The sequence below is a fragment of the Abramis brama genome (assembly GCF_963993115.1).
Source record: "Abramis brama genome assembly, chromosome: 20".
Classification (NCBI taxonomy): domain Eukaryota; kingdom Metazoa; phylum Chordata; class Actinopteri; order Cypriniformes; family Leuciscidae; genus Abramis; species Abramis brama.
Window position 1 is genome coordinate 22,848,187 of NC_139982.1, and position 15,550 is coordinate 22,863,736.

The 15,550-nt window shown below is 35.7% G+C and overlaps 2 protein-coding genes across 2 annotated transcripts; one reads left to right on the plus strand and one right to left on the minus strand.

Annotated features, from left to right (window-relative positions):
- Positions 1-1,787: 1,787 nt before the first annotated feature.
- Positions 1,788-8,296, plus strand: ribc2 (RIB43A domain with coiled-coils 2). The gene is made up of 8 exons (XM_084094809.1): positions 1,788-1,911; positions 2,807-2,943; positions 3,026-3,107; positions 3,526-3,837; positions 4,673-4,791; positions 4,887-5,114; positions 5,217-5,383; positions 8,156-8,296. Exons 2-8 carry the CDS (start codon positions 2,827-2,829, stop codon positions 8,232-8,234), a joined length of 1,104 nt encoding a protein of 367 aa, XP_083950935.1. The 5' UTR covers positions 1,788-1,911; positions 2,807-2,826; the 3' UTR covers positions 8,235-8,296.
- A 51-nt stretch (positions 8,297-8,347) lies between these two features.
- Positions 8,348-15,210, minus strand: ada2a (adenosine deaminase 2a). Its single transcript, XM_084094808.1, has 10 exons — positions 15,038-15,210; positions 13,657-13,990; positions 12,046-12,265; positions 11,764-11,974; positions 11,039-11,166; positions 10,864-10,954; positions 10,673-10,781; positions 10,376-10,533; positions 9,036-9,238; positions 8,348-8,918 (listed from the first exon to the last, which is right to left on the minus strand). The coding sequence occupies exons 2-10, from the start codon at positions 13,955-13,957 to the stop codon at positions 8,828-8,830; spliced, it is 1,512 nt and encodes a 503-aa protein (XP_083950934.1). The 5' UTR covers positions 13,958-13,990; positions 15,038-15,210; the 3' UTR covers positions 8,348-8,827.
- Between the last annotated feature and the right edge of the window lie 340 nt (positions 15,211-15,550).

Here is a 15,550-nt window from a genome sequence, read left to right on the forward strand (position 1 = left end):
GGGCCGACACTACGTTGCTGTCTGGGACCCCATCTGTGTTTTGATCATCATTCTGAATCCAGACGTAGTCTTTGAAAACAAAAAAACGCTTTTGTTTCTCAGCTTTTGTTTAAAAGCAGATGGTCTGTTCTTTCTTTTGATATATTGCGTGTTCAGATAAAGCAAAACTTTTGTGAAAATTATCAAAAATGCTGGCGGTGGCTGACAACTTTCTTCAAAAACTCTGGCGGGGAAAGAGTTAAATGTCCCTGCAATGTGACAGATACATTTTTTAAATAAAAAAAATGCAGTTTTTAATCCCATATAGTAATCCCAGGACATGACAACATGCTTAAAGTCACCATGCAATCTAAATGGACAATTCTTGTTTTGTTTTTTTGTTTTTTTTATTCCAGTAGCTATTTATTTAAAAAAAAATATTAATTAATATAATTCAAATTTATTTAATTCATGTGACCTCATAATCTTTCATCAAAATAACTTTCCCTCCCTTCCCTCTGATGTTTATTGGCGCGACCACCTGTCACTCACATGACATCACAGCAATAGCAAATTAACCATCCAATCAATTCCCAAAGGGCAAAGTCAAGTCCCATCCTAAATTTTTTTTCTTGTTTGAGAAGCTGTTTCACTCCGATATACATCACAATAGGATTAATCATAACTTCCATTTCATGCCGGCTTCAATAAATGGGCTACACTTTGCAGTTTATCATTTGATTGAAGTAGAACAAATAGTCAGTTACTTTTTCTGCATTGTTAGGAGTCCCTCAATCATGGGTATCCTGGTCGCTGATCGTCAATTCCTGGGAGAAATTGGAGTTTTGGATGAAGGAATGACAATTTATGGGGGTGAAAATGTTGAACTAGCAATACGTGTAAGTTATTACTGCACATTGTGGCACCAAAAAAATGCATATAATGTGTAAAAAGTGCTTGAATATAATCAATATCTGAGATTTAATTAATAAATCAGGTATGGCTCTGTGGTGGGAGTATTGAAGTGGTGCCATGTTCAAAGATTGCACATATTGAAAGAGCACATAAGCCTTATTCACCGGATCTCAGCAAACCCATGAGTCGAAATGCTCTGAGAGTGGCTGAAATCTGGATGGATGAATATAAATCAAATGTGAATATTGCCTGGAATCTCCCTCTAAAGGTAACAGTAATAGTAAACAATGTTTCAAGGTTAGCTCAGGATAAGTTGAATATTAACTGTCTTGTTTATAACTATTCATTTCATTGATCTTCATTTCATCACACTGGACCTGGTTAATAAAATTACCGTTTTTCCTCTAGGATCATGGGATTGATATTGGTGATGTGACTGAAAGAAAACAGTTACGAGAGAAACTCAAATGTAAGCCCTTTAAATGGTATCTGGAAAACGTATATCCTCTGCTAGAAAGATGGAAAGACATAATGGGTTATGGCGTGGTAAGTTGCTCAAAGTCTTCTAATATACACCATTTCCCTCCCAAGAAGATATATAAATAAATAAATAAATAAATAAAGTTTATAGTTGGTCCATCTTTTCCAAAACTGCTGCTGTTTATTTTCATGACAGTTGAAGAATGATCTTCAAGAAGGCTACTGTGTTGATCAAGGACCTGTTCCTGGAAGTGTACCTATTCTGTATGAGTGTCATTACTATGACTCTCAGGTATGTAGCCTAAGTGTAAACCTTTGCTGTGAACAGCTACGTCCAAAATGCACTCTTCATTTCTACATCTCTTGCAGCATTGTTACTACAACCGTAATGGAGAGATCTACATTGGAGGCATCAAATCTCACACATATAACTCCAACCGTTGTCTAACGGATCCCGGTAGTGGAAGCACACCAGGGTTACATGACTGTAACCAAGCCAAGGAGAAAGGACTGAGTATATACTGGGACTTGACTCAGGTATCGTCTTGCTCTGCATTTTATTCGTTATTTATTTTTATGGAATATTTCACACCACATTGCTGTGTGGTTATTCTCTGTTCTACATGATCATAATTATAATTTAAGGTTTGATATAAATAATAAAAAATATATATTTTATGGTTTCTGTTTTACAATTAGGGAAATGCAATAAGAAATAGAAACACAAACCGATGTCTTGAGCTCGGCCAAGGACAGGATTCCTACTATCTCGTTTTGCAAACATGCTCAGGACAAAAATGGACAATACAACATGTCATCAAAGATTTTTAAAAGGATATTTAAGAAAAGGGAAAACATTGTGAATCAATGTAATAGAAAATTAAAAACAAAACAGATGTTTCAGGTACCAGTTTAAATTGTTTAACATAACAGGTTGTATTACTTTGAAACAACTGCACATTAAAAAGGTGTTTCTGTTACAGGACACAGATCTCGCATGAAGTTTTTAATTTACATTTCACAATCATGTTTTAAGTATTATCAATTCAAAATGTTCTTAAACAGTTTACTCAAAGACTGATAACACTATTACAATAAATAACATTGTGTTTGTGTGCAACATATAATTACAAATTACTTGTATGTTGTTGTTTTTTTACAGTAGGCTATGGCACAACAAACCATGATGGGCTGATTTAGGCACTGTTCCCGTACACTGTTCAAATATATAATAGAAATTAATTTCTGTGTGTGTGTGGTTTGTTAGACATTCCGTTTAGCGATAACTGAACTGAGAAATAACAGAGAGGGCGCAATTTTTGAACATGTAGCCTATTCAGTCTCTTAGCAACGTGTTTGTTTGTGGGTTTCCCATTCCCTCGTTTGGTCGATTGCAACATTTCATTGTATTGCTCGCTATATCGATCTATAGTGGTGATACTATAGGCTACAATGGATCAAGTTGAGCTTCTGTCAGACCGAATCGCAGCTGTTCAACTTGACAGAAAGAGAAACAGGGAGCTGCAACGCCGAGAGAGGATCTTTAATGACAAAGTCCGCACGACTGGAGTAAGTCTGTTTGCTGAAAACATCTTTATACAGCTGTAAATGGCATTTGCAAATTCGTTTTGTTGATTTCTATCTTGGACAGCTTGACTATGATGCTCTCGACCGTCAAGTTAAAGAACGAAGAGAGAAAGACCAACGCGAGGCAAACGAACGGGAAGTCTATGGTGAGTAAGACCAAAACCAGCTATATATATATATATATATATATATATATATATATATATATATATAACAATTAACATTTTCAATTTCTGTTTAAAAAAAAAATCAAGGTGGAATAACTGTCTGGAAAAGAAAAACTGAGGGGAAAAAGTCTAGTCAATTTTTGGGGACTAACGTTATTGGGGACAGTGTGTGTGTGTGATGGGAACTTAGGTTTAGGGTTAGGGTCAGTGTAAGGGGATAGAATACACAGTTTGTACAGTATAAAAATCATTATGTCTATGGCAAGTCCTCATACAAGAGAGTGTGTGTGTGTGGAAAGAGTTTTTTTCCACAAAAAAGGTTTTGGATAACTTGAATAACATAACTCACTATTACATTGAGGCTGACTCAGAAGCTTCTTCTCCTGTGTGTTTTCAGCTGATGACCTGCTGTGCAGTGATCGTGTGGCCTGTGTCCTGGAGCAGCGGCAGAAGAAAGATGAGCGCCTGCTGAATGAAGCCATCGTGCAATTTAGGGAACAATTCCAACAAACAACCAGCAGACGCGAGTTTGATCTGAACGATCCAGAGCTGCTGAAGAAGCAGGAAGGTTTGCGGATTCTCCCGGGACTGACTGGAGAAGATCTGAGCCAGAAGGACAGGCTGAAGAAGCAGCAGGAGCAGCTCAGAGCATGGACCCTTCAACAGCAAGAAGAACTGGAGCGAGCCAAACAACAGCTACAACAAGAAGGTACGTTCACTTGCTGAAAGGCAGCTCCTTATATCTAAGCTCTACCAATTTTCTGTGACTTTTGGTCCCAGTCTTGAATGTTTGGCTTGATTCTTTCTGAAACTACATTACGGCTGTGAATCACTAAAATTTGTTGAACAGGTTTCTCGCACCTAACATAACAGTTTTGTAACACATTAAAACCAGAAGACCAGCAACATGAAGACAGTATATTTTAAATAATATTTATAAATATATTTAAATAAAATATTTTTCAAAAACATTTTAGGGCTGTGCAACGATTAATCGCATCCAAAATAAAAGTTTGTGTTTACATAATATATACTGTATATATATATATATATATATATATATATATATATATATATATATATATATATATATATATATATATATATATATATATATATATATATATATATATATATATATAACATAACACAGTACACACACTTTTGGATGCGATTAATCGCGATTAATTGTTGCACAGCCCTAGTATAAAATAAAATAAATAAAAACACCATTATTTGTCATCTTTTAAGTACTATACTGCATTTTTTCAAATGTCTTTCTAAATTTTGGGGATAAAATGACTGCCATTCAACAATATATTTAAATAATAGTTAACATTTAATGGGCAGACTGCAAATTGTCAGTCTACTGATTTTATTAATATACAATAGCAACAATTACAGAACATGATCAGTCTTATGACAACTTTTAATTGAAATAAACTTACAACAATCATTTCATAAATCCTGTAAACAGCCATTATTAATCAATATTGTTTCCCCAGCCCTAGTATCAATGCTTTCTCTTTTTACAAACTGTATAGTGAATCAGTACGATCAAAGCAGAATGTCTCTGGATAACCGAGCTCTTGAACTGCAGAAGATGGAGGAACAATACAAGAGATCTGCAGCCATCGCCACCAAAGACTTTAACCGGGCACTGGTGAGTCACTGACGACTGAAGTCCACAAAGTAGAAACAAAAAAAAGGCTTTATAATTCAAAAAGAACTCAATTTTCCATTGTTCCTTGACCACAGGCTGCAGAAATCGCACATCGCCGTCTACAAGAGTGTCACGAGGAAGAGGAGAACAACCAGACGGACATCCTGAACCAGCTAAATGGGGACCTGCTGACGGAAAACCCTGAACAGAAAGTAAGTGTGCTGGGTCTGTCCCGCCTGCGCCGGGACTGTTACAAGGGAATGAGTCCTGAAGAGCTCCAGCAGTACACGCAGTACCAGCTGCAGCAAGCAGAAGATAGGAAGGTAAAGCACAAAAAACTTTCATTCTGTTAATAAGTAACTTCATGAATTGTTGCAAAAGATCAAAATACACGTATTTGTTAAAAAGCGAACAAATATGTGCAGAGTGCTGCCATGAAGCAACGGGAGAAGGAGCTTCATGAGCACCATGAGAACATGGCATCAGCCCGGGCTGCTCTGCTGCTGGAAAGACAGCAAGCGCGCATTAATAGGGAGCTGCGCAGGAGTTTGGACAACACCAACATTCAGCTGGCCCGGACCCATGATGCTCGGTGAGTTACAATGGGTTTTATTGACTAATTAGCGCACACTACTGAAATAATAATCTTACAGTAATTTTAATTGATTTGAAATGACTGAATTTTAGGGCCTGAGCACTGAGGACCCTATTGGAATTTCTCCGTTTATTCTTCTTCTGCTTCTTCAGCGTCTTCTCTGAAATGAATGGCATTTTCGAGGGCCTAAACATACTCAAACTCACTAGACTGTGCACACGTGTCAAAAGTGCTGAAAATGTACATCTGATATGGGTTTCAGAAGTCAGTGGGGCCAACCTTCTAAATTTCAACAAAGCGCCCCAGTGCGTCAATGTAATACATGTCTACAAAAGTTTTTGAACGCGTTCCTGGGTCAACATAATTTTGTTGATCCTGGTCCGAAAATTTTGTCTTAACCATAGACTGTAAAAAATATGGACAAAGCGTCTGTGACGTCACCCATAGACTTTCTGAAGAACGGGTTTGAAGCCGTTTATGGGGGGTATGGGCGGCGCCATCTTGGAAAATCCTAACCCCGCCCACCTTCTAACGCAGCGCGCACTTAGCTCGCTCTGCTACTCCGGTTATCTCTGTGTATATTTTAGGCAACGAAATATGTTATAAAACACCATACTAACTCTTTTCGTTTTCATTTAAAGAAATCTTAAACATTATAGCCACACAAATGTGGTTCAGGCAACGCATATTGATTATATTCAACTGCACATAACGTTTGCCTATTTATGAAAAAACAAAATATAAAACACAAACCTGCCTCTTTTCATTTTAAATATAATATAAAAATATTAAACATTTTATGGTCCAGGCAATATGTGCATTTGTACTAAACAACAGAATGTTTAAATTTCAGTTTTATCAATATTAGCCATTATAAAAGTATAAGTAAAAGGTATAAGAAGCTATACAAATAAAGTAAACAATTCAGTCAAACATAAAAAGTCAGCGCTCTAGTCTAACCATACATCGGTAAAGTTAAATAGCTTATAAAGTTATGAAACTTCCCCTCAGCCAAAACGATTGCCCAGGGAAAAAATTATAGATTCACGAGACTAAAAATCGCCCATTAGATATAGACAAGTTATATTACATGTTTAACCACTACAGAGACGCCAGAGTCCGCGGCATTGGCGGCAAACCTCAGAACGACTAGCCGAGGAAAGGCTGCTCCAGGCGGGGTACATGAACGCCGAGCGCCCGGTCATCGCTGGATCAACTGGATAAAATTTTCATAAATCTTTAAATAAACCACAGATTTGAGCTTTAAACAACTACATTCTCGCCTGAAAAACTCTTAAAACTACATTTCATGATACAGAAACAGTAGTATTATATGTCAACTGTATTAAAAAATGGCGCTTCTTATGTTGTCATTCTCCGTGGCGCTGCCTTGTCAGCTGTCAATCAAAGTTAACCACGCCCTTATTGTCATACATTTTATATCTAAATACGATCTAAACTAACGAGTTAGAAAAAAATTCACCCCCCTCACAGTTGTCAGGCACTCGGAAGCAATCGAAAAATACAAAAGTCCATGGGACCAACCTGTAAAAACATGAATTTATGCTGTGAAAACGGACATTTTAACATGGGGGCTATGGACATTTGCTCCCTTTTGGGACCTCCCTCTAGCGGATTTTCGATGTATTGCAGTTTTTCGCACTTCCGGGTAGGCTTCATTTTTCAGATCAGAATGTTGCCGCTTGGTCTTAACCCTATCCCTACCCCTATAAGTGAATCCTACCTATCTATAAGTGATCCCTAAAATCAGAAGCAAATGATGGTGAATAACATTGATGTTGAAGCAACCCTATGGTTGTAAACCTGAACATAAACTGTAAACTTGTTCCTCAAGTCTGGAATGTTGTTCCAGGATCAACAAAGATGATGCACTTGGTGAAATCAGGTTCCACTAACATCCCAATGGGGGTTATGCGCAACAACTTCCATATTCTGTAAAATATTCCGTATTCGGTTCAGGTCTTTTGTATGTGCTTCATTAAATATAGAGCTGTTTTACTCAAGATGCCCTCAGAGTAGCTACCAAATATGAGCATAAGCTATGTCCATCGCAAATGCAGATTGATGTTAACTAACATTCGGATATTAAAATGTAATAAAATTGCAACAAGAAACATAATTAGCTGATTTATATCGCGACAGTTCATACTACTGTTAACACTTTATCTGACAAGCGGATGCGATGAGAACTGTTTTCCTGTTTGTTCATGTGACAAAGTCTATACCTTCAAAAAAGTCTCTAGAGTCATACCCTAAATCCATCAAGAAGTTTTAATTTTCTCTGTAATTCTTGTGCAGTTTTTGCCATTTCCAGGTATCGTACTTTAACAAACTATGCCTAGAGATTTAATTTGTATTGATTTAGCTTTTAAAGTTTGTCAGTGGACTACACAACAGTGTTGTTTTTGTTAATTTATAATAAAAAAAAAGATATAAAATATTAAAATCGTTTTGGTTTTTATCAAATAAAGCTAAAATAAAATATAAATACTACATGAAAATTTGAAATGTGTCCTCAGCAGCAAAATAAAAGTACTAAAATTACTATAAATCCGAAATATAAATAAATGACAAGCTAAATTGAAATATTAATAAACTAATGCAAATGACAAAAACAGTAAAACTGCTAAAAATAAAATCTAATGAATTCTAAAAATATTAATAAATACTAAATTAGTATGAAAATAATTCTCTGTTACTTGAGTTATTTATTTTGTAACAATGCAAACACTTTTTCCATTTACACAGGAAGGAACATCTCCAGGATCTGTACACCAACATTCCAGACGAGCGCTACTTTTCCCAGTTTAATACCAGCAGTAGATAAACATTACAGCGTGAACCTGAAAGATGAACACCATCACGGCTCAGCAATCAGGAACAATAAACCATATCATTTTACAGTCAACACCATGGCTTTAAATATACGGGGGACTTCAATGGAAGTGTTTTGGAATTTTTAATAGGTCACAAAGATGGCAAATGTTATGTGGAGTTGTCACACTAGTTTTATTTCATTCATGTTGTAAACAAAATGAGTTACGTATTCATAAACAACTTAAATCGTGTAATTTAAAACAACCTACCAAGGTCATTAAAGTAAAAATATACTTTTAAAAACTTTTTCATGAAATAGTTTATCAGGTGTCATAAGGTGATCATAAATCACAATTTAAAAAAGTGCACGCAAAACCGCTAGAGTCCTCCATTTTGTTTGTGGAAGTACAGACGATCAGTACACGGGTTCTGCACCAGATGGCAGCACAGGCCAGTTCAAGATTTCACATTCAGTTCTTCACATCAAGTAACAGCGTAAATTGGAGTATTCGCAGCTCAGAATGTTCACCAATATGGCAAACAAAAGGGGAAACCTCCTGTAAACAACGCATTTAAAGCAATGTTTTTATGCAGGACTACCTGTCAAAGTAAACTTTCCACAACAAACTTGTCCCATTTTACCAGCAAAACCTTAATAGCCTCTTTCTTTCTTTGACTTGGCAATGAGCTGTACCTAGAAATGAAGAGCGAGAGGTAAAATAAGTTACGAATAAATGATAAAAGTCTGGTTGTAGGTCATAAAATATACTCACAAACTCATCCTAAAATAAGACACTTGTAGTTATGTTACCTGAGGGAGTTTATGACCAGCTCTTTCAATGTGCCTAAATTAAAGCTCATTCCTCCAAAGCCCATGAAGGCTTCATAGAAATCGTGTGAAAGGCCAGTGGCCCGAAATAGAGCTGGATCATCCGAGCTGATCACCAGAGGATGACCCTCAGCCATCAGCACTGTCGCCGGGTGGTCCCGCAGGTCTGAGACCAGTTTCAACACCTGACAAAGGGTCACAGCATTATTAGTATTTTCAAATAAGCCACAGGCAGTTGCAATGAAACAAAAGATGTGTTACCTACTTATTGGGAACAGTAAGATTTTTTACAAGTAATACATTTACTCCACAGGACGCATCAAACTGACCAAAAGTGACTGTAAAGGCATTTATAATGTTATAAAAGTTTTCTATTTCAAATAGTGCTGTCAAACCAATTAATCGCGATTAATAGCATTTCACATAAAAGTTTTTGTTTGTAGAATGTGTTCGTATATATATTATATTTATATATTATGTATATATGTGTGTGTGTGTGTGTGTGTGTGTCTACACACCCATTAATGTATGCATATAAATATGACGTGACGTCAAAATTTTCTGTCCGATTGCATTTTTTACTGTGTAAATGCATAAAAAGATACCATATATATGTAGTACCTCTTCCATTTATGTACTCACTTTAACTTTTCAAAAACCATTAGTTATTTGTAAATTTTCTGTTATTTAAAGTGACAAAATATCATGTGGTGCGACCGTCTGGCCATGCTGTTTTGGAAATGTCTTTGAAATAATCTACATTTATTTTCTGGACTATTTGGCATGATGAAGTTTTTTTTAATTGTAATAATATTTCACAATATTACTGTTTTTATTATATTTTTGATCAAATAAATGCAGCCTTGGTGAGCATAAGAGACATCGTTAATTTTTTTCCCCTTTTTTTCAAATCTTACCGACCACAAACTTTTGAACGGTAGTGTATATTGATTTCAAATAGTACATTTAATTCAAAACAGACCTAAAACATAGCATAACCGTGCATAAGATTAAATTAGTAGATTATTTACATATTATATACTATATTATCACATATTATATTCATATTTTTTCACTATTTCTATTATTCATTAACTGTTTAACATGTTGTTATTGTAGCATGTTTATAACTATCACAAACAGACATTCATCAGAATTGTAATTTGAATTAAATAAGATTAGGAAAATAGTTCCCTAAACGGCTAACACTTATTCAAATGTGTTATTTGGAATAACAAGCACAAAAACAATAAGACCAGGAACATGCATTGAGGATGTACAGTTTTGACTTCAAAGGCATAATGAGTTGAGTGATGATATACCTGATTTGAGATGGGGCAGATTTCAATTGGTACGCCCATCTTTCTAGACATCTCTTTAACTACAGGGTGACGAGCCAAGGCAAAGCCATGACCTATACGTGTGGTGTTGAACAGAAGAGCATCCATGAGGTTCTGATCGACATCTGTTCCCTGTGAATCTGTGGGAAAAGAGAATGAAATATGTTACTATAGCAACTGTGAAAAAAGAACAAGCACTCAATCATTTTGAGCAGAAAGGACGACTTTGAGTTACACTGCTTTGTACCAGATGAAAGAACAAAAGATGTCAAAGGAAACCTGTCTCTCCTGCGTGGAAAAAGTAGGGCAGATTAACACCCCTGTCTTCAGGTAGACTCAAAGCGTCCTTGAAGTACCACAGAGGTCTTCCATGGTCTTCTTGTCCTACCTGGAGTTATACAAATTCGAAAGTTTATTCACGAATTGGATATTTCAGCAATATGCTCATCACCGAACCATCAAATACTCACAAAGTCAAAGCCTGCCATGATATTTGGAAAGTTCCTTTGTAGTGCCATTGCTTCCTCTACTGCCTTCACTGCCTCTGTTGCATTTATTCCCCTAAGAGCAACAGGAAATGATTTCTATTCATTCAGATCTTATTGAATCAAACTCATATTTGATCTAGTTCCATGTTTATCTCACCTGTGGACGGTAAAAATAACCCGAGCCCCTAAGAAGTCTGGGTAGCGTGCTGTAAATCTCCTCACAACTTCCTGGCATGCCCGCATACTCCAGTCCTTATCATGCAGTCTGCCATCAAGTTCATATGTCTAGAAATTTTCAAATAAAAATTAGCACATATTACTTTTCATTTATTGTACATTCTATTTCATATGGAAGCTTATTTCCACCATGGAATAAAAAACAAAAAAAAGTTTAAAGTTTGAGTTTAAGGCCCGGTTTCACAGACAGGGCTTAGATTAAGCCAGGATTAGGCCCTTAGTTCAATTAGGACATTTAAAGGTTTTTATAAACGTGCCTTAGAAAAAACATAACTGGTGTGCATCTTGAGACAAAACAATGGAGATGACATTTTAAGATATACAAGTGCAAGTTGCTTTCAGTTAAAACAGCTCAAAAATGCATTTAGTCTGGGACTAGGTTTAATAATTTGAAAACGCAGAGAGAGAAAAAGTCACTAAAATGTTGAAATTACCTTTTTTAATTTTTATTTTATTCTGTGGCGGAAACCACAAAACCAAATTGCGAGATGTAAACTCAGAATTACGAGTTTGCAATTGTGAGAAAGTCAGAATTGTGAGAGAAAAAGTCGCAATTACCTTTATTTCTTATTCTGTGGTGGAAACCAGAAAATAATTTTAAATGTTTTTTTGTATGTTTTTTTTTAAGGGGAAATGTATTCATACCGCTGGCAGCAGCGCCCTGATTTCCACAAACATGGTGTTGTCCTCATAAAACTGTCTGAGACCTTCATAGAGGTAGTCTTTAAAAACAGGTGCATAGGTGACCAGACCATAGGCCACCAAGAACGCCTGTTCAAATCTCTTCCACACACTGTCTTGGCTAGGATAGTCTCTGTCTGGGTCCTCAGTGAAAAGTGTGAGATTTCGAATGAAACTGTGGAGACAAATTACATTTTGAGACAAACATCCCTCAGCTACAGTCTCAGATTTACTGAGAGGCTCTACCTGTTGTCCAACTCAGTGCTGTTTTTAATCCTCTCCCTGAGGGATCTGAGCAGGGTCCATGAGGAGCAGCGTGGAAGAGATGCAGGCTGTCCAGAAGAGAAGAGAAACTGCACACTCTGCTTATCTGTGAAGCACACGTAGCAGTTCTCCCTGTAGGTCACGTTCTTCACTAGCCAATCCACATCTACCATAGCAAAGTCATGAACATGCAGGGCCGCACCTGGACAAAAAATAAATCAGATAAATCATTATACTTAAGCCTATATATTTATATACCATTTTATATATATATATATATATATATACAGTGCAGTGCATAAGTGAATACACCCATGCTAAAGTTGACTAAAAAGAGGAATAAAAAATCATATTTTGGAAATTGAACTTAATGCCTTAATTTAAAAAATTAGGAAAAATCCAACCTTTAAGGACACCAATTTTCTTTGTGAATGAATAATGTATCGTAAATAAATAAATGTTCTTCCTTAAAATACATGTTGCATAAGTGAGTACACCCCTATGTTAAATTCCCATAGAGGCAGGCAGATTTTTATTTTTAAGTATTTTTTTATATTTTTTTTTAGGATACTATGCATCCTGATAAAGTTCCCTTGGCCTTTGGAATTAAAATAGCCCCACATCATCACATAGCCTTCACCATACCTAGATTGGCATGGTTTTATTTCAGTTAGCCTAAAAGCTAGTTTGATTTGCATTGAGAGATGATCTTATGGAAAGTACCCCATGCCAATCTCTAGGTATGGTGAAGGCTATGTGATGATGTGGGGCTATTTTAATTCCAAAGGCCAAGGGAACTTTATAAGGATGCATAGTATCCTAAATTTTTTTTTTTTCTAAATACTTAAAAATAAAAATCTGCCTGCCTCTATGGGAATTTAACATAGGGGTGTACTCACTTATGCACCATGTATTTTAAGGAAGAACATTTATTTATTTACGATACATTATTCATTCACAAAGAAAATTGGTGTCCTTAAAGGTTGGATTTTTCCTAATTTTTTAAATTAAGGCATTAAGTTCAATTTCCAAAATATGATTTTTTATTCCTCTTTTTAGTCAACTTTAGCATGGGTGTATTCAATTATGCATTGCACTGTATATATATATACATACATATATTTACAACCATTGAAAAGTTCTTAATGTTTATGAAAGAAGTCAAAATGCTGTATTATTAGAATTTAATTAACTGTTTTCTATTTTAATCATTTTAAAATGTAATTTATTCCTGTAATGCAAAGCTGAATTTCCAGTATCATTACTCCAGTCTTCAGTGTCACATGATCCTTCAGAAATCAGAAAATACTAATATTATTATAAATAATGTTAAAAACAGCTGCTTAAGTTTTTTGTGGAAACCTTCAAAAGAACAGCATTATTTGAAATAGAAATCTTTGTAACATTATAAATGTCTTTACTGTCACTTTAAATTTAATTGATGATCTTGCTGAATGAAAGTAGGCCTATTTATTTAGTATGAAAGTAGGCCTATTCTTTCAAAAAACATCTTACTGACCTCAAACTTTTTTAACTGTAGTAACAGTCAAATCACAAACTACACAATATCTCTGCATCATTAGATTACTGCACCTTTAGGCATCTTTTGAATCAAACTAAAAACAGGACTTTGATCGATGAAGCGTTTCGCCTTGAAGAAATGCATAGACGGTGGGAACGGTCCTGCTTCTATATCATGCTGCTTCAGTTTCTGAAGCTTCGAGTCAAGCAGTTTCTCTCTCTCATTCAGTGTTATGTTGCCTCCTGTCCGTCTAGATGCCTCCAGTCTTATCAGAGCCTCCCGCTTCCTGGGATCTGGTGCACAGTTACATGATGCACACCACAGAAACAGCATCCATATCCGCATCAGGGGTCTTGGTGTCAGTGTGTGCATGGCTGTGATGTAATTCAACCACTGATCTCTGTGCTAATGGTGAAAAGTAATGAACAAGTGGATTGTTAATTATTTAAATGTGCATTACATGGTTTATGCTTCAATGACTGATATGATGTTCCTGGATTTAATACTGACAGATGACGCAGTTCCACGCAAAAGTAAACGTTTTCCATTACTGTAGCCATGTTAACTATGATTATATTATAATTATTTATTTAAATATAATAAAAAAAGAAAGTGAGTAGTAACAGGTGCATTTGTCTCACCAATGATTGATATATTATGAGAGTAAAATATATTAATTTACATTAAAAAGTGATTAGTATCTGGCTAGTCATGTGATCTTAAAATGGCAGCCACCAGAAGGGGGTCCCCTTTTATGTAGAAAACTGATTTTTATTATAAATTCATTAATATATCATCATTTCTAAATGTCCATCAATTTATTTTAATTTTTTATATTTTAAGAGGAAAAAAATATGCATTTTACTAGTATAAGCTGAATGTCCTAGCAGTATTGAGACTGCTGTTAACCTGTGATGTCTGCAGTTATAAAGATAAGGGGTTTTGCCCACAGCTTGCACTTCTTTTTTTCCAACTGTTATTTTGAAACTAGTTTCAACCTCAACCACAGCTGTTCCCTAATGCCGGTGGAAAATCAGCTGTCAGCTGTTTGAAATTGTTTACTTCTATAAGCAAAATATAAACTATCACAATGATATAAAATGAAATCTATAAATCCTTCTAAAACAACGTGACCATCTGTTAGACCCAATTAACGTTACTTGTAAACAAGTCACATGACACACAACAGCATGTCGAGCTGCACTCTACCTATTATCAGTCATGATTTAAGTTAGCTGTTGTCACGTTTTCTTCATACTTCAATTTGGATATCATTTATAAACATCTGTCGAATTTCAATGATTTAATTATCAAGTAAAGAGGTTTTCACCCAAAACACTTTAAAACTCCAGTAAGTTAACGATACCTGACTTAATCCCAAATTAACGTAGCAGCTACAGAAAAATAAATAACGTTACATTCCGAAACACAGAGAATTAGAAAATGTCTTACCTGGCGATTGTATACAATGTAACGTTATATATACAAATACACCGGGATGTAAGTTATTGTTTTTAACCGAGCTCGATCGACTTCTAACATTAACGTTACCCTACTACAGTGCAGACTTCCACAACAGAAAGTGACGTCATGTCTTTCCTTAAAGATCATTGGCTCTGCTGTGTGGCAGTGCGCGTGGACAAAAGACCCGAGAGGACAAAGATTTATCCGCTTATTCAAAATCCAGCTAATATATTAACTGCATTTCGGTCTTGTTTTCCAAAGTTTACAAGGCCTTACGGGTGATGATCATGTCCAGTGAGGTTTCTCCGGCGTTTGAACCCTGACTGAAGTCTTTTAGACTTTCTGGGATCAAGTTACACTTGCAAAATAATATTTCGTCTATACACACTCTCACAAACACAGTAACGTTAGGTTATATACATGTCTAGATGATCATGTCACAGTTAACGAGTGGTTAAATGTCATTAGTACATCATGTTACCACTATCAAAAAAGGTACCA